General features: G+C 41.7%; 1 protein-coding gene and 1 pseudogene across 1 annotated transcript in view; one reads left to right on the top strand and one right to left on the bottom strand.

Annotated features, from left to right (window-relative positions):
• Positions 1 to 21320, bottom strand: part of DNAH10 (dynein axonemal heavy chain 10) — a 164758-nt gene that overhangs the window by 64371 nt on the left and 79067 nt on the right. The window contains exons 29-39 of the mRNA XM_036765131.1: positions 20524 to 20747; positions 17786 to 18055; positions 17477 to 17660; positions 12151 to 12285; positions 11211 to 11363; positions 10461 to 10649; positions 7943 to 8089; positions 3903 to 4094; positions 3571 to 3689; positions 1633 to 1791; positions 525 to 660 (exon numbers count right to left, since the gene is read on the bottom strand). Of these exons, the coding sequence (XP_036621026.1) occupies positions 525 to 660; positions 1633 to 1791; positions 3571 to 3689; positions 3903 to 4094; positions 7943 to 8089; positions 10461 to 10649; positions 11211 to 11363; positions 12151 to 12285; positions 17477 to 17660; positions 17786 to 18055; positions 20524 to 20747 (1908 nt within the window). The remainder of the gene's footprint in view (positions 1 to 524; positions 661 to 1632; positions 1792 to 3570; positions 3690 to 3902; positions 4095 to 7942; positions 8090 to 10460; positions 10650 to 11210; positions 11364 to 12150; positions 12286 to 17476; positions 17661 to 17785; positions 18056 to 20523; positions 20748 to 21320) is intronic.
• LOC118858311 lies at positions 9931 to 10366 on the top strand (annotated as a pseudogene).

Raw genomic sequence — 21320 nt, 5'->3', positions numbered from 1 at the left:
AATTAACATACAAGCTTCTGGTGTGAGAGGCAGTATGGTGTAGTGGATAGAGAACTGGCCTTGGAGTCAGAGGACTTGGGTTCCAGTGCTGCCTCTATCACATACTGACTTTATGGCAAGTCACTTTAAACTCTTAAGTTGCAAAGAAGGCTGACCTGCCTTGGTGGAGGGAGCTTTCTCACCTGGGAGTTCCCTATACTAGGGGTTCTTACCCTGAACTTGGGTTTTTTAACTCATTTTGGGTAAAATGCAGATTCCTCTGTATTTTATTTTAGGAATTTAATAATATCATTCCAAGATGAGTCAGGCTTCACCACACTGCCAAAGGGATTCATGACACAAAAAAAGGGTTAAGAATTCCTGTCCTAGAGCAATAAAACCACACAGTCCCCCAAAAAAAAATTATTTATAGCATGCAAGCATCAAAAAGTACCTTTGACAAACCCTTAATGTGAACAAAGGATGGATGTCCCAATTAGCCACATCATTAAAATTTAGCTCGGAATGACTTCGCTGCCACTTACCTCAAACAGCAGGGAACAATGAGCCTGAAGGCGGATGCGCTCTCCATTGGCCAAGGTCAATAGCTTGTTGTCGTCCATCACTGAATTCATGTTTTCGACCCAGAGTGCATCCACATCACCATCGAATAAAATGTATCTGTACAAAGGTGGTAAAGGAGGAATAGCTGGCCATAACAGAGTGGCTCGCTTTCCCAGCTAGTGAATTAGAGTCACCTGCCTCTAGATGGCAAGCCCCAATGAGGAGCTCGAACCCTGGTCTTGGAAGTGGCTGGAGAGACAAGAGAAAGGAGCACCCAAGCTTCCTAAGGATGAGAGCTATCCCAAAGTGGAATGGACCCCCTCAGAAGGGACAGAGAATCAGGTGGTGATGGGTTCCCCCTCAATGGGGGAAGGGGGACCCTTCAAGCAGACACTGGATGACCATTTGTCAAATATGTCGTAGAGAAGGATTTGTGTTAAGTTCCAGATTGAAGCAGACCTCTGAGGTCTCTTCCAACCCTGAAATTCTAGGATCCTGTCCTGACTCCATGTCACAGGATCATAGGATTTGGAGGTGTATCTCTCATTAGGGTCCATCTTGTCCAATCCTCTCATTGCACAGAGAGGACCTGAGGCCCAGAGGGGATTGGTGCCTTGCCAAGGTCACACAACAAATAAGTCGGAAGGGCAGGATTCAAACCAAGCTCCTGGATTCTAAAGCCAGCACTCTCTCTTAGTACATTAAGTAACTTTGGGCATTATCTTGTAATGCCATTTCAACAAATAAGGCAGAGTCACATCCAGGTTATATCCTACGGAGAGCAAGCCACAGAGGCTGTCCCAATTACTCTGTTGTACTGGAACTTTGGTCTATCAACTATCACTTGAAATAATAATGAAATAGCCAGCCTTTGGAGTGAGGGACCTGACACGCCTTTTGTGATGCAGCTTTGGGATTATTCGGGTGATTTGTCATAACAGATTTTGAGCTAAAATATCGGAATCTTTCGTGGCCTCGTTTTGCCGCAAAGTAATTCTTAATCATATTTTTGCCCTGTAGATCCTGATAGGATTTTCAATAGCTTCCTGTTAACTGACTAAACAATTCATGATTTCTGAAAACACTTACTTTCTCTCTTTCTTGTCAGTTGGCTTATTGGTCTCCCTGAAGATGTTTGACAACACGCCATCTGTCCAGTCTCGGGTAGTAGGATCCAAAATGCCATATAATTCTATCACACTCATTGCCTTGGGGTTTAATATGTAGATCTTCGTCACTAAGCCAAGCCTAATTTAAAAACACCTGATGTGTTAAGCCATCTAAAGCAAAGAGGAAAACCAGAGAGCTGTACCTGAACAGGGTGTTCAGATTGAGATCAGCAGCCCAAGGTTGAAAACGCGACACCAACTAAGGAGAAACTAACTTCAGAATTCTATATTCCTGACCCTTCATGAGGCTCTCACATCATAAACAAATTAGGGAATCAAGGCAGAAATTATCTGTCAGATTTATGGACAGGGAATGAGTTCATGACCAAGAGAAAGGACCAAAGAAGGTAAAATGTACAGTTTTGATTACATAAAATTAAAAATGTTTTGCACAAAACCAATGCAGGTAAAATTAAGAGAGAAACAAGAACATATTGGAAAAATCTTTGCAGCAGGCTTCTCCGATAAAGATCGCATTCTAAAATATATAGAGAACAGATTCAGATTTACACAAAAAGAGCCATTCTCTCAGTTAATAAATGGTCAAAATATACGAATAGTCAATTTCATAGGGAAGAAATCTAAGCTATCAATAGCCACGAGGGGAAAAATGCTCTAAATCACTAATATTCAGAAAAATTGTACATTAAAACCACTCTGAGTTTTCATCTCATACCCAGAAGATTGGAAAGTTGACAGAAAGGAGAATTACAAATGCTTGGAGGGGCTGTGGTAAAATAAGTACATTAACACATTACTGGTGCTCATTTGAGACATTTTTGGGGGGACGTGGCCAGTGTGGGAATTTATTTTGCTTGACTACATTTGAGTTTTATTTTTCTTGATTTTTCAGCGAGTTGGGGAAAGTGGTAAAGAAAGAATGCAAATCTAAAACAATTGGATTTAAAAATAAAAATTTTAAAATAAATGATTATCTACCTTGATTGCTATGCATGCTGAGGACTACTTGTTAGGGATGGTAACCACAAAGAATAGGATTACAGGATATTAAAGAGTTTAAAAGGACCTTAGAGACCACTGAGTCTAACCCCATCATTTTACAGATAAGAAAACAGAGGTGCAGAGAAGCCTGAGGCAGAATTTGAACTCAGGTTTGCCTGACTCCAAGCCTAGTTCTCTGTCTACTCTCCTTTTGTGATATTTATTTGTTCTACCATAAATACTAGTATTAGTGTATACATGCACCCACATACACTATATATGTATGTATATATTAATACTAACATTTATGGCAGGACAAATACACATATATATATACATGTATATGCAAATCAGATTAGCAATCCACTTATGAGTGAAATAAGATATCAAAAAATAAAACTCCCTTCCCTAATAGAAATAATAATAATAGTAACTTGGATTTATGATTTCCTGAAAATCTCAAAGCATTAGAGTTTTTGTCCTTCCTTAACCTAAATTAAGTCACTGGGAGTAAAAGGGCCTTTGGAAAGTGTATTTGTTCTTCTGGTCATTATCCCACCACATAACTGGGCATAAATACATTCCCAACTCCACCCCCAACCCATCTCAACGTGCCTAACTGATTCTAAGAATAATCTACCCAACGGGCGAATCTGAATTTCATTATTTATCCTCAAAATACCCACATGAGTTTAGCAGGGGGTGTTACCATTCCCATTTTACAGGTAGAAATTGAACATCAGTCAAGGGTTCAAGACCATCGCTATTTTACATCCTAAAATGTGCTGATGAAATCATTCCACAAAAAAAAAAAATCTGCATATTAAAAAGTGATTCATTTTATAATTCCAGGAAAATAAAAACTGAGGCAAAGCATGACAATCTTGCTAATTACTACATGTGATACCATACTCACTTTGTCTGGGCCTGGCATAAAGTGTTGATGACAACTGACTTGCCGCCTCCGGTAGGTCCAACCACCATAGTGGTATGGCGGGTTAACATGGTCTCATACATTTGAACCACTTTATCCACCTGTCAGATATATGTTGACAGCCAGTTAAAACACATCTCTCAAGCTTACAATAATAAAATTAATTTTAAATAAATGAGGATCTCCATCATAAATCAACCTCTAAAAAAGAGAATACTCTATCTACTATTTTCCAGAAGAAGAGCTACGAGAAAGAGATGAAGGACTTCAGAAGTTCAAAAGAACTGTCCATCTGTTTCCCACCTGATTTTTACCTGAATCGGTAAGACAATATAACCGTTCTCCTCTAGCACTTGTTCTACTGCATCGTTGAAACTGGGGTAGCGAACTCGAGGACAATCGAGACCGGGGAACAAGTCGGAAATCAAGCCAAGGAAAAGAGGAACGTCTTCAAACACAAACTTGGGCAGGTTCATGTCCCTGAGAGCCCTCATCAGGACCACATCCTGGTCAACATGAAATCACAAGATGTCTTTTCAGAAAATGTTACTTAGATATAAAGGGGGACATCCTAAACAAATTGGGGGAGGAAGGAAGCATTCACTTTCAGTTCTATGGATAGGGGAATCATCGATGACAAAACAGACAATTTTGATTATATAAAATGAAAAAGTATTTGATAAAAAGAAAGGCACATGTTCACCAAAATTTGTAGGAATGCTTTATGTGATAGCAAAGAACTAAAACCAAAGTAGATGTCTATCGATTGGGGAACAGCTAAACAAATTATGGTATATAAATAAAATAGAATATTGTTGCACTGCCTGAAATTACAAATGTGATAAATACAAAGAAGCATAGCAAGACTTCCATGAACTGATGCAAAGTGAAGTAAGCAGAACCAAGAAAACAGTGTACATAATGAGTACAATATAAATGAAAAAAACACAAAACAATTAAAAATGAATATAACAAAATGAACACACTTCATTCCAAAATGAAGATAGGAGAAGACAACTCCTCCCCAACTGATAGATGGTCAAAGAATACGAATGAGCAGTTTTCTGAAAAGAAATCCAAGCTATCAATAAAAAATTTCAATAAACATAATCTGAACATAATAATTAAAGAAACACAAATTAAAGCAATTCTGAGATTCTGCCTCACACCCATCAGATTGACGTTTATAAAAAAGAAAAATGACAAATATTAGAAAGGTTGAGTTGTGAATTGGTCCAGCCATTATGGAAAGCAGTCTGGTGCTATAATTCAAAAATCTATCAAACTGGGCACACGCTTTGACCTAGTGATACTACTACTACTAGGTCTATACTCCAAAGAAATCAAAGAAAGAGGAAATAGACTCACTTGTGCAAAAATATTTCTAGTAGCTCTTTTTGTAGTTGCAAAGAACTAGAAATTAAGTGGAGTGCCCATCAGCTGAGGAATGGCTGAAAAATGGCTGAAAATGGCATATGAATGTAATGGAATACTATTACACTGTAAGAAATAATGAAAGGGATGGTTTCAGAGAAACCTGAGAAGGTTTTTATCAAGTGATGTGAATTGAACCAAGAAAACAATTTATACAATAATACCAACATTGTAAAAATAAATAAATTTGAAAGGCTTAAGAACTCTGATCAACACATGAGCAGAGAATTCCAAAGGACTGACATGTAATATAGCATGCTACCTACCTCCTCTACAAGAGATAATGGCCTCAGGGCACATAGACACACATTTTTGGACTTGGCCATTGAGGAAATTTATTTTGTTTGACTAAGCATATTTGTTATAAGGGTTTTTGTTTTTCTTTTTTTTCATGGGGGCAGCAGCAATTGGGAAGCAAAAGAAAAATAGATTTCTGTTCATTGAAAATATTAATTTTTTTAAAACCTCTCCCCTCATTCTATTGTAGAGGTGAGGGTCCTCGGGTGTGGAAAATTATTTATATTTTCAGATTTTTCTCAAATTTTTTTCTCTTTTTATTTTTAAAAAATAAATATTTTATATGAGATGGCTTTCTGGGAAGAGGAAAGAGGATGGATACAGGGAGAAATTGAGGTGATATAAAACAAGAATGGTGTGGTTACTGATCTAGAGCCAGACATTCTAGGAAATGAAGTCAAGTGGGCCTTAGAAAGCATTGCTAACAATAAGGCTAGCGGAGGTGACAAAATTCTAGCTGAGCTATTTAAAATCCTCACAGATGGCACTGTTAAAGTGCTGCACTCAACAGTGGCCACTGGATTGGAAAAGATCAGTTTCCTAAAGAAAAGCAATGCCAAGAAATGTTCAAATTACTGAACAATTGTGCTCATCTCACATGCCGGCAAGGTTATGCTTCAGATTCTGCAAGCTAGGCTTCAGCAATATGTGAACCAAGAAATACCAGGGTGGTTTTCAAAGAGGCAGAGGAACTAAGGACCAAATTGCCAACATTCACTGGATTATGGAAAAAAAAAACAAGGGAGTTCCAGAAAAACATCTATTTCTGCTTCATTGACTACATTAAAGCCTTTGACTATGTGAGTCACAACGAAACGTGGCAAGTCCTCAAAGAGATGGAAGTACCATATCATCTTATTTGTCTCCTGAGGAACCTGTAATCAGGTCAAGAAGCAACAGTCAGAACTGAACATGGAACAACTGGTTGGTTTAAGATTGGAAAAGGAGTACAGTAAGTCTGTATATCGTCAACTTATTTAACTTACATGCAGAGTATATTCTGTGAAGTGATAGGCTGGACAAATCAAAAGCCAGAATTAAGGTTGCCAGGAGAAATATCAACAATCTCAGACATGCAGATGGTACCACTCTGATGGCAGAAAATGAAGAATTAAGAAGCCTCCTGATGAGGGTGAAAAAGAAGAGAATAAAAGCTGGCTTGAAGTTTAACCTAAAAAAAAAACTAAGATCTTGGCAACTTGTCCCATCACCTCCTGGAAAATAGAAGGAGGAGAAATGGAAGCGGTGCCAGATTTCATAGTCTTGGGCTCACAGATCACTGCAGATGGAGACCACTGCCATGAAATTAAAAGGCACTCACTCCTTAGGAGGAGAGCTATGGAAAATCTGGACAATAGACTAAAAGGCAGAGACATAACCTTGCCAGCAAAGGTCCATATGGTCTATGATTTTTCCAGCAACAATACATGGCTATGATAGTTCTATAAGGAAAGCCGAGCACTACAGAATTGATGCTTTCGAAATGTAGTGCTGGAGAAGACTTTGGAGAGTCTCTTGGAGAGCAAAGAGATCAGATTAGTCAATGCTTAAAAAAATTAACTTAGGTTATTCACTGGAAGGTCAAATACTGAAGCTCAAATACTTTGGTCACATAATGAGAAGATAGGACTCACCGGGAAAGACTGATGTTGGGAAAGATTGAAGGCAAAAGGAGAAGGGGAGGGCAGAGGATGAGACAGATGGATAGTGTGATGGAAACAACAAACATGAGCTTGGACAGACTTTGGGAGACAGTGGAGGAGAGAGGGGCCTGGGAGGCTGTGGTCCATGGGGTTATGAAGAGATGGACACAACCGAATGACTGAACAGCAATAACAAAAATCAATTAAAAATCATTTTTAAAAAAGGAAGGAGAATCAGGTGTGCACTTGAGAGGAAAATGCTAAAGCGCTTCACTGGCACGTCCATAACTATGGCTATCATCCAGCCTCACATCTTCCCAGGTGTGCAAGGAAGCTAGTTTCCAACATCGACCTTGACATCACGGGTCTGCCATTAATGATATTAACAATGCATGAATGATCTGTGTCTTGTTGCACGTGTCCAGCATTTTCATTTTCTTTGACTTCTTAGAGTCATCTAGATAACCAGGGATTTTCCACATCCTCCTTCCTCAAAGGTTCTCTCTCATCTCTGGTTTCTTTATGCTGGAGCCTTGACAGAAGTTTTTGATTGATTGATCTCAAATCGTTTACTTTGTTCTTTGTACTACCTCGACTCCTTGTGTCACCTTAATCTTTTGACTTGTTTAACTTTTTGTTTTTTGTCATTATTGTGAACAATAATCCCTCTCTTTGGTGTTGGGCTTTAAGGCTCACGGAACATTTTACAATTATTATCTCACTCTATTTCACAACATGCCTAGGAGGTAGGTGCTATTATTATCCCCATTTTACAGAAGAAGAAATTGAGGCAGACAGAGGTCAAGGGTCTTGCCCAGGGCCACATGACTAGGACCTGTCTGGGGCTGAATTTGAACTCAGGTCTTTCCTGCCTCCTGGTCCAGTGCTCCCTCCATGGAGCCACCTAGTTACCTTTCTATTATTATTCTCCTTAGTTACTAAATGCAGATGTGGTGAATGGTCTTGGATGTGACATTTACCTCTTTTAGTTCAGAAGACCCTCTCTTCAGTTCACCAGCCATCACTAACACTGACTTAAGGGCCCTCAGTCCAAAGTCATAATGGTGTTGTTTGGACAGCTGCTCCCGGGACAGTTTGTACAGCACAGTCATCTTTTTGGCCAGTGTCTGTTTGGCAAAAGAAATCATCAATGAAAGATGAAAACCAAGCAGAAAGTCAGCGCCCGTACGTGACATAAAATACAAAACAAAGCTCAACACTTCTCTTTGGGTACACAAACATGATTGTCTTTGGAATTTTTATCTATTTCAAAGTTAAAAGGAAATGGGGGGAGAAACCAAACACCTCACAAAAATTTTGATGAATATGCCAAAAATCAAACGGAAGGAAGGGGAATTTCCTGAAAACCTTGCTGTATATAATTATATAACTCCTATGTCTTGAAGAATAAGTTTGAAGTACGTCAAAAATAATGCTTTGGTTCACTTTGTCTTAAAACAAACAATCACTGAATTCTGTTCAAAGAAGTCTCAATCTACCACATCCAACGTCTGAATGGCGGATGTGAAGGGCAGCTGAGAAGTAGAAGATCCAGGATCCCAAAAAGACAACTGGATGAATTCTGCTTGGTCATGATGATCTTAAAGGGACCCAAGGCATAACGATAAGAATTATAATAAGAGCGAATATTTGCCTAGCACTTCCTACGGGCCGGGGGCCGTGCCAAGCATTTCATCAATACTGTCTCATTTGATTCTCCCAACAGCCCTGGGGGGCACGTGCTATTCTTATCCACATTTTGCAGATGAGACAGATGGCAGTTAAATGATTCGCTCAGTCATATGGATAGTGTCTGCAGCTGAATTTGAACTCAGGTCTTCCTGACTCCAGGCCCAGCCCTCTAGCCACTGTGATACATATCTGCTACCATTTCCTCTGATCTAACTACAGGATTCCTGAACAGCACACTACAAAAACCTGGTGCTTCACTCACATGCACAAAGGAGACAGGGAGACATGAGGTGTGGTGGAAAGAGCCCTAGATATGAATTCAGAGGACCTGGGTTTGAATCTAACCTCTGCCATTTATTTCTTCTCTGACCTTAGGTAATTCACTCCCTCTCTGGGCCTCAGTTTCCTCTTGGATTAAAAGAGGAGCATGAACCCGAGGAGGTCTGTTCCTGTTCTCAGTTCCTGCACATACTCTATGCTTCCCTGAGTCTGTGGGGAGAAATGAAGCCAGACTCCTACCCAGGATGCCCAGAGCACAGACTGAGTCTGAATGGCCTGAAAAGTGATCAGCCAACGCTGTTTGATACTAAAGACAAAGGGAGACAGAATCTTTGACAAAAAGGTTCATCTGGGATAAGCAGATCCTCACCCCTGGGAATACCCCAATTCCAAGGAGGCCACATGAGGATGACCTAGGGGACTGCAGAATTCTACTGGCATCAGGGGCTGAGCTTAGAGACTGTCAGTCATCCTACCTGCCCCGCCCCGCCTGAGGCCAAGGACCTCATCTGGCCAGCCTGCATCACCCCATTACACTGAAAATGTTCATTATTCAACACCTTCAGTCATTTTACTGGTGAAGGGCCAGCAAGATGTGGCTTCTTGTCCCGCCCCTGAGCCATGCTAGGGGTTTAACCTTGGATGAGTCACCTGGACCTCTCCATGGCCCAAGTGCATAGAAGGTGCCAACCTGCATTGGTAGAGGGAGTTCTTTATACCAATGAAATCACAGGGCCAGGACCTGTCCCCTACTGTCATCATGAAGCAGTATTTGTCTTGTGGTTGTGTGAGTGGAATCCTTGGGTATGCATTGGGATCTCCTTGTTCAGAGTCATCAACTATCAGAGAAAAAGGTCCAACCAAAGGCAGGGGGTGTGAGGTTGGGGGTGGGGGATGGGACAAAGGGGTTTCAAGAGCTAAAAATATTTAAAACTGTAACTATATGAGATGGTAGTAAGAGAAGCAGAGACATTACAGAAAGCTAGCAGGAGAAGTGTAAGGGCTCCGGGGCACGACCCGTCGTCTTTGGAGGGCGAAGCGTCCTGAAGCCGGGTCCCGAGATGCCGGGAAGATGGGCCGCGAGTTCGGGAACCTGATCCGGGTGAGGCCATCATCTCCTACAGCCTGTCCCCCTTCGAGCAGAGAGCCTTCCCCAACTACATCACGAAGGGCATCCCGAATGTGTTCCGCAGGACGCAGGACTCCATTCTGCGGGTCGCCCCCCCCCCTTCATAGCCTTTTACCTCCTCTATACCTGGGGAACCCAGGAGTTTGAAAAATCAAAGAGGAAGAAGCCAACTGACTTTGAAGAAAACAAATAAGCCATACGGAGGGAAGTGCAACCGTCTTGGTTCCCTGTGACTTGGGGCACCAATAGAAGAAGAGTGTATAAAGATAGTTCAGAGATGTAATAAACTTCACATTTTACAAACTGTAAAAAAAAAAAAAAGAAAGAAAGAAAGAAAGCTAGCAGGAAGGCTAAGGATCCAAGGCTCGTTCACTTTGCATTAATTACATTTCTCCTACCTTTGCCAAAAGAAATCCCTCGGAGAAGAGCATAATCTCGCAGATCTGTTGGAGGTCCGGCACAATTACAACCACAGGCCTGAACAAAGCCTTCACAGACTCCGGGAGTTCTGTCCGGCCAGCATACCCGGGATTCATAGTAATGAAGATGCCCATGCGAGAATCCAGGGAAATTTCTTGGCCTTCAAACTAGAGCACAAAAAGGTGAGGACAAGTCAGCCCTCCTCACAACAAAGAATTCAGTTCAGTTCAGCCAAGAATATACCACCCCCTCATTTGTGCAGGTTACTGGGCTAGGGGCTAGGAGACAAGACAAAAATAACCCAGGTCCTGCCCTCCAAGTGCTTGGAAAGAAAAACCCGAGCTCAGGAGAGAGAGACCCTAGACTGTCTGGTTTGTTTCTTCTTGTTGCCTACATGAGGCCACAGCATTGAGGAATGGAGGTTCATTTCCCCCTCCTCTTCCAGTCAGGTATGAAATGTGATGCCCTGAGGTCTGAGGCTCACCTGCCTCCCAGGGTAGTTCTTAGTAATATTTTTTTGGGGAAAATGTACACCAGGGTTGGCAACAGTTCTGCCAAAACTGAAAGTTCATCTCTAGAAAATCTGGATTGGGAATACAGTGTCCCCATGGGCACATCATCTGGCTGAATCAAAGTGAGGAAGCCAAGAAAGGTGGTTACTTCTTGAAAGAATACGCCACTTCTTCCTTCTACCCATGGAAGCTCCAAGTGTCCCCTGCCACGCTCACCTGAAATGTTGTCAGATGATGGATCAGAGCGTTTCGAATGGTCTGAATCTGGGAAGAGATGACTGAGAGCACAGAGGCATCAATACGATTGAACTCATCAAAACAGCCCCAAGCTCCGCACTGAGCCAGGCCAGAGAAAATCTTCCCAACAGCCTGAAGTAAAAGGAACATTGGACCACATCAATGCTTTACTTATGCTGGGGCAGAGAATCAAAGATGTGGAGGGAGAAGGAGTCTCAGAGGTCATCTGGTCCATTCTCCTGATTTTACAGATGTGGAAACCAAGGCCACCAAGACAAACGGAACTGCAGCTTGTAAGCGACTGAGGCAGGATTTGAAACTAGGTCTTCCTGACTCCAAGCCCAGAGCTTTATTACTTTTCTGACTCAGCTCAGCAATCTTCTCCTTTTTTCCCACAGGGCTCCTACCTATGAACCTAGGGATCTTGTGACTCCCTAGGAGAACCAAGGCTATATTTCCTCCTTGCCCCCTTCCCCATCATTCACCCTGCCAATGAGTCCAACAGACTTTAAAAGCCAGGAAATGCCCAGGAACCAGCAACTGAGGCCCTGACTTTGTTTCTGGCTGCAGCTCGGCTGCTTCTGCCCCAGGAGGGACTCACAGACCCTGCAGGAAGAATCCCATCCAGCAAGATAAAAACAAAAACCACCCTCTACCACATTTTCTTTAATTTAATCAATCAACAAACATTTAAGCATCTACATGGCGTAAGAAAGGCCAAGTGATAGGGAATTACACCCATACTGGGAAGAAACTTCAGAGATCATTGGGCCCAAACTTGATAGAAAATCTTTCCCAAAACATCCCATTTCCTTTCACAAGAGCAGGGTATGCAGGGCAATGCATTGTCTTGGAAGTCACTGTTTTGTTCTTTCTGCCCATTCCAATAAAAGAGAAAGGACTGTAAAAAATTCCTTACCTTGTAATCCATGCCCTCTCCGCAGTTGGTGACAACACAAAGCAAGCCCAAGGCTTTGGCAAGGTCTTTGGTGGTCTCTGTTTTGCCTGTCCCTGCTGGACCTGCTGGTGCCCCACCCAAGTACATGGACAATGCCTGTCAGAGCCAAGCACAAACGGAAAACGTTTTTATTCGTGCAAAATATAGATGGATGTTGGCTGACAACAAAAATTTATTCTAGAAGTCCAATAACATAACAAAAATCGTGCTACAGGTATATATAAAAGGAAACTAATATAAATCTAGTCTTATAACTGTGATTCTCTGATAGACCTTCTAGGAACCAAAACCTCTCTCTTATCCTGTCCTTCCATTGCCAGAAAGAGACAAACATTTATTAAGTGCCTACTATGTGCCAGGCACTGTGCTAAGTACTTTATAAATATATCTTATTTGATCTTCACAATAACCCTGAGAGGTAGGTGCTATAATTATCCCTATTTTATAGGTAAGGAAACTGAGGCACAGAGCATTAAGTGACCTACCCAGGGTCACACAACTAGTGAGTGTCTAAGGCTGGACTTGAACTCAGGTCTTCCTGACTCCAAGTCTAGTATTCTATCCACTGCCTCAACCAGCTGCCTAGAAATAAATGTTAAGTCATACTCTCAAGTTCAAGGAATTAATTTCACAAGTACAGGATAGGGAAAGCATAGTTTGTCAGAAAAAAAATCCGGTTATTTTAAAAGACAGAAAACTCATTATGAGTCACCATTGTAACATGCCACCCCCCAAAAGACAGCACGTTCTTGGGCTGCATTAAGAAAGAGATAGGTTCCCAGAGTAAGGAAGGCTAGCATCCTGTATCCCTCCTTGCTCATACCATGTTGGGGTATTGTGTTCAGTCCTGGCTACCATCAATTAGGCGAAAGAGGGCAACCACAGAGGTAGAAAGCCTTAAATCCACACCATAGAAGACAGGTGGAAGAACTGACCCATGTTTAGCCTGGGGAAGAGAAGGCTTATGGGAACCATCAAAGTTGTCTCAAGCACCTGTGCGAGAGGAAATCACCTTCTTTTCCCTTTGCTCCACAGGGCAGAACTAGGAGAGGCTGGACTAGATGTGAGGAAAAGTTTCCCAACACAGAGGAACGTGAAGGAGGAGGCTTCCCCTCGCTGGAGGCCTCCACACAAAAGACGATAAGTGCCTGCCAGGTCTGCTTTGGTGGGGATCCTCTGGGGTAAGCGCTGGCCTCTGTGGCCACTGCAGCCCCTTCCAGCTCTGAAGTTCTGTGCTCCTCTGATTCTGAGGTGTTCTGTTTATTCTGAGCTTGTTATTTTAGCCAGTGGTACTGGTGATGACTGAGTCTCCCAGGTTGGAAACTTTTGTCATTCTTTGACTCTTCTTTCTCATGTCCAGTTGATTACCGAGTCTTGTTCACTCTACCTGTGAACCATCTCTTGCACCCACAGTGGAAATTCTCCTCCCACTGCCAACCACCATAGTATAGCCTCTTTTTTTGGAGGGGGGAAGGCAGGGTAATTGGGGTTAAGTGACTTGCCAAGGTCACACAGCTACTAAGTGTGCCAAGTGTCTGAGGCCGGATTTGAACTCAGGTCCTCCTGACTTCAGGGCCGAGGCCCTACTCTCTGTGCCACCTAGCTGCCCCCATAGGATAGTCCCTTTATTGCCCGTAGAAGCAGCCTCCCAACAGCTCTCCCTGCCTCCATTCTCTCATTCCTCAAACCCATTTTCCATATGGGTCGAATGTAAGCTCCAAGAAGGGGCAGCTAGGTGGCACAGTGGATAGACCATAGGACCTGGATTCAGGAAGACTTGAGTTCAAATGCAGTCTCAGACACTTACTGGCTGTGTGACCCTGGACAAATCACTTAACCCAGTTTGCCTCAGTTTCCTTATCTATAAAATAAGCTGGAGAAGGAAATGGCAAACCACTCCGGTGTCTTTGCCAAGAAAACCCCAAATGGGGTCATAAGAGTTGGACATGACGGAGAGGACTGAACAACGAGCAAAAGCTCTGAAAGGCCAGGAAAGCCTGTGTTGTGTTTGCATCTCCAGATTCTAGCAAACTGCATATGGTAGGCACTTAATAAATATCTGTTAAATTAATTAAATACCTCTGCCAGAATAATCTTCCTTATGAAAAGTTCTATTAAAACCTTATTCTGCATCTTGTAACAAAAGTTCGGCCCAGGGGCAGAGAAAGGAAGGCAGGGAGAAGAGATATTTTCCATTTTTCATCAGTAATTCTGCTGGCTTGGTTCCAAGGAATACCGTGTGGCCCAGGATAAGCTGATCATCTGGAATCCCATCACCACGAAGAATGCCTCAGGGTTTGATGCTGGGACTCTCTCACACTCCGCTGCCTCTGACTGGAGGGCAAAATATTCCATTCCTTCCAACACCTCCCTTTATAGAGGGCTCACAACCTTCCAGGTGACTTCATTTTCTACTCCAAGGAACACTGACCCCCAGGCCCCCCCATCACCAAGCCACACCCCCCTCTCCCATTAGATTGTAAGCTCCTCCAGGGGGCAGGGACTGTCTCTTTTTCTTATTTGTATCCCAGCACTTAGCACAGTGCCTTGCACATAGTAATCACTCAACAAATGTTTATTGAATTGAAACGAAAGATAATAAATGAGCGTTAAAAAATTTCCATTTAATTTTTAAAATCCTATTCTGATAACTTGGTATAGTGTGGAGATGACTCTGAGTTCTCAAAGACTATTTGCCAGGAGAGTATAAGCCCTAGCCCCAGAAAAGGTTTTCCATGTGGCCCTAGTCATTCTAGGAACTGCCTTGCTAAATTCAGCCCAGGTGGCCCAAGAAGGAATGACTTTTTCAGCCACAGCAACCTCCAAAGACTGAATACTCGATGGTACAAGGGCCTGTGAGCATCCACAAGAATCACAAATCCTTAGCATTCTGAAGAATGTATCATTCTGATCAGACTGGATCACAAAAATGTTCAGAGGCTCCCTCACCAGAGCCGTCTCCTTTAACCTGTACCTGAACAAGGATTCTTTCTACAATATCTTCTGCCTAGAAGATAGATAAAAGCACTGGACCTTGAGTCAGGAGGACCTGGGTTCCAATCCCGCCTCAGACACTTACTAGTTTGTGACCCTGAGAAAGTCACTTAACCTTTGCCTGCCTCAGTTTCCTCATGTGTAAAATGAGAGGATTGTGCTTGATGGCCTCTAAGGTCCTTTTCAGCTCTAGACTTACGACTATAGTGCATACAGTTCGAACTCCTCTCCTGGGCATTTAAGACCCTTCACAATCTGCTGCCACCCTCCTTTTCCAGCTTTATGCATATAGTTTTTTCCAACCAAACTAGAAATCACCCTCTGCCTCACCTCCCAGACCCATTGATCCCTTCCCCTCATGTGTGCTGTGCTCACTCACCCCGTTTAGTATACCTGGAATATTGTCTCACCCCATTTGCCTGCCCACTCACTGATGGTCAATTAATTCTAAAGCCACCTGCTCCCCATAGCCTTCCATCATCTTCTCTGTGCATAATAGCGTTTTCTTCCTCGGTCTAGTATTTTGTATCTCCCCAAAGCACTTAATACGTGTTGCTTTTTATTAGAGTTATCTGGGCGTCTTATCACCCTACACGGTGTCACTGTTGTTGCTGAGTTGTTCCAGTTGTGCCTTTCCCAAGGTCACCCAGCAAGTGAGTGTCTGAGGCTGAATTGGAGCTCACGTCTTCCTGATTCCAGGCCAAGAGCTCTATCTACTGCACTGCCAACTTCCCTCACCTCTCCTAGCTAGTAAGCTCCATCAGGGCACGTGACTTAGATGAATTGAGCTCTGCATGTCTCCTAGAGCAAAGAACAGTGTTTTCTATACAGTGTCAAAATCAGGCATTGATCACGTATTTAAATTTGATTTTACTCTGTAAGTGATTTTATTCTGTAACCATATTCTGTATTCTCAATAACGAACCTAAGCTTCTTCTTTGTCTCTAAGTGAAGAAGCATGAGTTCAAAAGTTCAGCCTCCTCCTCTGAAATTAGATACAAAAATCTGAGCTTTTCCACAACCTCTGTCAGTTAAAGGAAAAATTCTTAAGTTTAGAGGTTCAATTCTGTCATAAAATTCTCTCTCTCTCTCTGGGAATTATCTCAGCACTACCTATAAATTAATCCTGACAAGGGACATCCACACAACCTCAGTCTAAGAAACTCCAAAGTATGTTACCCTTGAGACGCAGACTGGTTAACCCTGTCCCATCTTTGGCCTCATCCTTGCCAAATAAAAGGCTAGTCTTATCTAATTACCAGGCACCACTGAGTCTACATCCCTGGTTCCCTATCAATAACCTCAGGATGCACCTGGGACCCATAAATTCACAAAAATATTTCTTAGAAACAGGGGGAGGTGGTCTTCATCCCAAATGTGTGCTATGCCCATTTTCTTTAATGTAACCAATCATGATCCCTCAGCCCTATTATGTTGCCAATTCCATAACCAATGGTACGATTTCTGTTCTGTCCTTTATTCTATACTTATAAAAATGAGCTGCATCTTCAATTCTGGGACTTTGGCTGGAAACTGAAGCAGTCTATTGACCTGCTTTATTGGCTGGTTTTGCCTCTGCTAATAAACCATAAACTTGCTCGGAGAAACATGCTTCAGTTTACTTTTTTGTTAAATTTCACTAGCAACAACAGAAAGTGCTTAATAAATGTTTGTTGAAGTGAATCATATTGGTGGCTATAAATACAGTCCTTTTCCAATCACTGGCATAAGGCCATTTTTTTCATATTGAACTTTATAAGTGTTAAAACAACTACATTCTTACTATTTCACTTCTCATAGACCTACAAAGGAAAGTTGAATCAACCGATATTTGTTTATTAAGCACTTATTATGTGTCAGGCCCTGGGCTGAGCACTGAGGACACAAAGAAAAAGTAAAAACAGTCCCTGCCCTTAAGGAGTTTATATTCTAATGGGGGTAGATAACGTGTACATAAATAAGCACAAAGATACATATAGAGTAGAGATACAAGGTAACCTTAGAGGCGAAGGTTAGAGTCAGAGCACTAGCTCTGACTAGGAGCAAGATGGGAAGATGTAACCCTCTGATTCTACAAACTGTTTAATAATGGCGACTCATGATTATAAATTATATATACAGAAAGGCGACTTATAATACATATATATCATATTATATATTTATATATATATATATATATACACATATATATATCATGAGTTGCCATTATTATATATTCAATTAGATAGTTAAAAATAGCTAAAGTCAAGGGTGTGTGTGTGTGTGTATGTATCTATGTATCTCCCACCTTTACCTGGGTAAGTGTCAAATAGATGCGGTCTGTAGTTGGCGTGATGACCAATCGTCCATTCAGACCCATATACTCATAACCATAGCCAAAAGTTCCAGTACATTGACGGACGTTCAATTCATCTGGTTCTCGATCCCAATAAAAACGCAACTGACTTTCCCATTCAAATTCTCGAGCTTCAAGAATACTGGAGAAGACAGAGTCCATAAAGGAGGTGAAGAAGGAAGCGGAAAAGGAAGAGGGGGATGGGAAAGAATAGACCAAAGAACTGTGAGGAGGAAATAAGAATACATTTTTTCTGGAGGTCCTTACCTGCCTCTTATAAATGAATCAACTATGTCTCTGGCATGCACGTCAATGATGAGAACTGTATTGTATTTTTTTCTGTCATTTTTGGATAACGGTTTGGTGATCTGAGTTACAAGTTCATCGATCTGCTGGTGCATTTTCTGGCCATAATTTTTCATTGCCTGTTTTTCTCCTTGCTTTACTTTTCGAAAGACATCTTCCACCTCCCAAGTCCACCACACTTGGCTGGCAACCAACACCACCATGCCTTGGTACAGCAACATCCACTGGACTCTATATAAAAGGCAAACCTTAGGGATCAATACTGTAGCCAGTCTTATTTAACATGCTTATATTTCATCTTGAATAAGTCTTCCCCATCTCCTTCCCCTCCAAAATTATCTTTTAGTTACTTCGTATGTATTTTGTATATAAATATAAATGAACATGCTATCTCCTCCAGTAGAGAACAAGCTGATCCATTTTGGGGTTTTTGTCCCCAGTCCTAGTACAATGCCAGCATGTAGTAGGTGCTTAATAAATGCTTGCTGTTGATTGCTTACTGAAGCACACAGATGCCTCTGAGCTGCCCTAACAGGAACATAGATCAAGAAATGGAAAGAAACTTAGAGACCATTTAGTCCAACACCCCCATTTTAAAGATGAAGAAATTGAAGCCCAGAAGCAAAGTGATTTGTGGCCAAACCAAGACCTAAATCAGGGGTGGGGAACCTTGAAGCCATATATTGGACTCCAAATCCAGAATTCTTTCCCCCACAGTGAGCTGCTTTACGGAAGGCAGTAAAATCAATGGGAATTCTTAGGTGCTTATGTGTATGTTTGGAAAAGCAGCAGATGAGTATCAACATTGGCAAGTGTGAGGGAATGAATTTAAGGGAAAATTCTTTAAGCCATATTTAAAACATCATGGGCTATGAGAGCTTATCATGCCATGGTCCCTGTATATCAGGGATTCCTAACCTTTTTGGTATCATGGACCCCTGTGGCCATCTGGTGAAGCCCAAGGAACCCTAGTCAGAATGATGCCTTTAAATGCATAAAATAAAATTTGTAGGATTACAAAGGAAGACAACTATGTTGAAATACAGTGACCATGATATGGGGAAAATAAAAAATAAAACAAATTCATGGACCTCAGGTTAAAAACCCATGCTATAAATGTCCTTTGATGACATAAGATCAATGTGTTATATAATGCACGTAACAAATGATGAGCATCTTCAGAAAGGTGCAAAGAAAGTAAAAAAGTGAGAATTCTCCCATAATACAAGACTGTGTGGTGTGGACAAGCCTTTGAATGGTATATGTGGCTCTTGCCCTTGACCATCAAGAGGGTCGAACCAACTGGAAAAAGTCCAGAAAAGGCACTAAAATAGGCACTTAAAAAGTGTGCGTGTGAAGGAGCTTTCATAAGGAAGGAAAAGGAGAAAATAACAACTCTCTCATCTAGAAAGATAAAGGCTCAGACAAGTTGCCTGGAGATAGCTTGATGACTTTGCGTGATCTAAAATATAACTGACCTAACAAGGACTTCTTTGAAAAGTGCCAAGAGACTCACATGCAGAGGCGGAAGGCTCTCTGGGTTCAGTGATCTAGAGAGAAATCACTTCTATCTCTAGTAGCATCAAAAGCAAATTAGACCCAAATACCTCGATAAGGGCTGTTACAATCAAAGGAGACCATGCATCCCCACCATGTTTAATTTGTCCCTCTAGCTCCACATCTCGCTGAATGCAATGAAATTATAATGACCCAAGAAGAGAAATATCAAGATGCACCTCCTTTCCTACTTTGCAAAGGTAGGAGAATTCTGAATGTGGGATATAGTATATCATGTCAGACTTGGTTGGTGTGTTGGTTTTGCTGAATTGTTTTTTTAATCTGTTTTTATTTTTTGTTATAAGCAGGGGTTCCCTGGGAAGGATAGAGGGAGGCACATATTAGTAAATGTAAGTAATGGAAAAACAAAAGACATCAATAACTTTTTTTAAAAGAAAAAATTTTCAGTGGTTCCCGTTCGCCTACTAAGTAACATTCAGACCCCTTACTCTCTGGCATTCAGGCCCTCCCTAATCTGGCACCATCCTGTTTTTCTGGCTATCTTATATTATTTCTTTTTATACACTTTATGCTACAGAAAAACTGGATTACCCCGAATATGACCTGTGCTTTCCATCTCTGTGCCTCTGGCTTTACAAAACCTGGAAATCTCCTTCTCCTCCTCCTCCTTCTCCCTTATTCCCATCTATCTTTAAAAGCCTAACTCAAATACCACTTTCTCCATGAACCTTTCCCTGATCCCCCAAGGTTAATAACTTAACCCCTAAACCTCTACCAGTATTTTGTTTGGCAACTCTCACGCATTATGAATCACAGTTATTTCTGTCAATGTCTTATTGCCATGCTAACCTGTGGGCTTCATGATGGCAGGGACCCTGCCATAGCTAAATATTGTATGCCCTGCCTCCCCAGCACCTACCTGTACTCTGCTCAAAGAGGACACCTAATCAATGTGTTCGACTGAACTGAATGTGCTACCACTCACCTTCATATATAAAAATTAGCTTCATTGTAAGTTTGATTTCTGTAAATTATGTGTATATATGTATATGTGATATAACCTATACTGAACTATTCCAATCTGCTTCTTATGGTCTGTCTATAAATTAAGTCTAAACCATTAATAGTTATTTGTGACAGTTATTACTAAATTAGTATATGTTTTAAGATTATCACATCACCTGCTTCTGTCTTCACAGTATCTAAAAATAGCTTCCTTGGTAATTAATCTATTTGTTCGTCTCATTTCATGTAAGACTGACGTCATCCAGTCCTCCACGCGCCCTTCAGCCCGCAATATCTTTCGGAAATCCATTATCTCTTTTTCTGCCGAAATCATTGCAGTCACCAGTTTTTCACCACTATCACCGTCCTGAAATCTCAGCGCCGCTATATTATCATACATCTGAGAAATCCCAGGGAAAGAAAGCACAGCTGTATTTGTATTATGTTATAGAATCACAGGACATCGTGTGGGATTCCAATATGTTCTTGGACTATCAAAGATTCCCTTGGCAGGGGAACGGGGGGCGGGGGGAGGAGGGCAGCAATAAATAGAAAGTAGCAATCAATCATAAATAGATATTCAGATATTCAGTTATGTGAATATAACCAAGGGGCTATCATTAAAAAGAAAGACACTTTGCACATCTGTCACACAAAAACACATAAAACCCAGGGTTTTTTGTTTGCTTGCTTGCTTCTGAGACCGGGTCTCCCTATCTTGCCCAGGCTGGAACAGGCCCAATACCACTGCTGACTGATTGACACAGAAGCTTTGCCTGGCTCCATTTCAAATGGGGGCTGGTTTGCTTCTGTTTAGGTGACCCAGTGACCTTCTGCTCCCAGGGGCTCAGCATACTGGTGCCAGGCTTAGGAAGATGACTGATCAGCTAGAACTCTGCACCAAAGCTCTTGAGGCAGAGGCATCTAGGTAGTGCAGAGCATAAAACTCTGGTCCTGCATTCAAATCCAGCCT

This window comes from Trichosurus vulpecula, chromosome 1, assembly GCF_011100635.1.
Source record: "Trichosurus vulpecula isolate mTriVul1 chromosome 1, mTriVul1.pri, whole genome shotgun sequence".
NCBI classification, from domain to species: Eukaryota; Metazoa; Chordata; class Mammalia; order Diprotodontia; family Phalangeridae; genus Trichosurus; species Trichosurus vulpecula.
The sequence above is the reverse complement of the archived record's forward strand: the minus strand, read 5'-3'. Positions and strand labels throughout refer to the sequence as shown.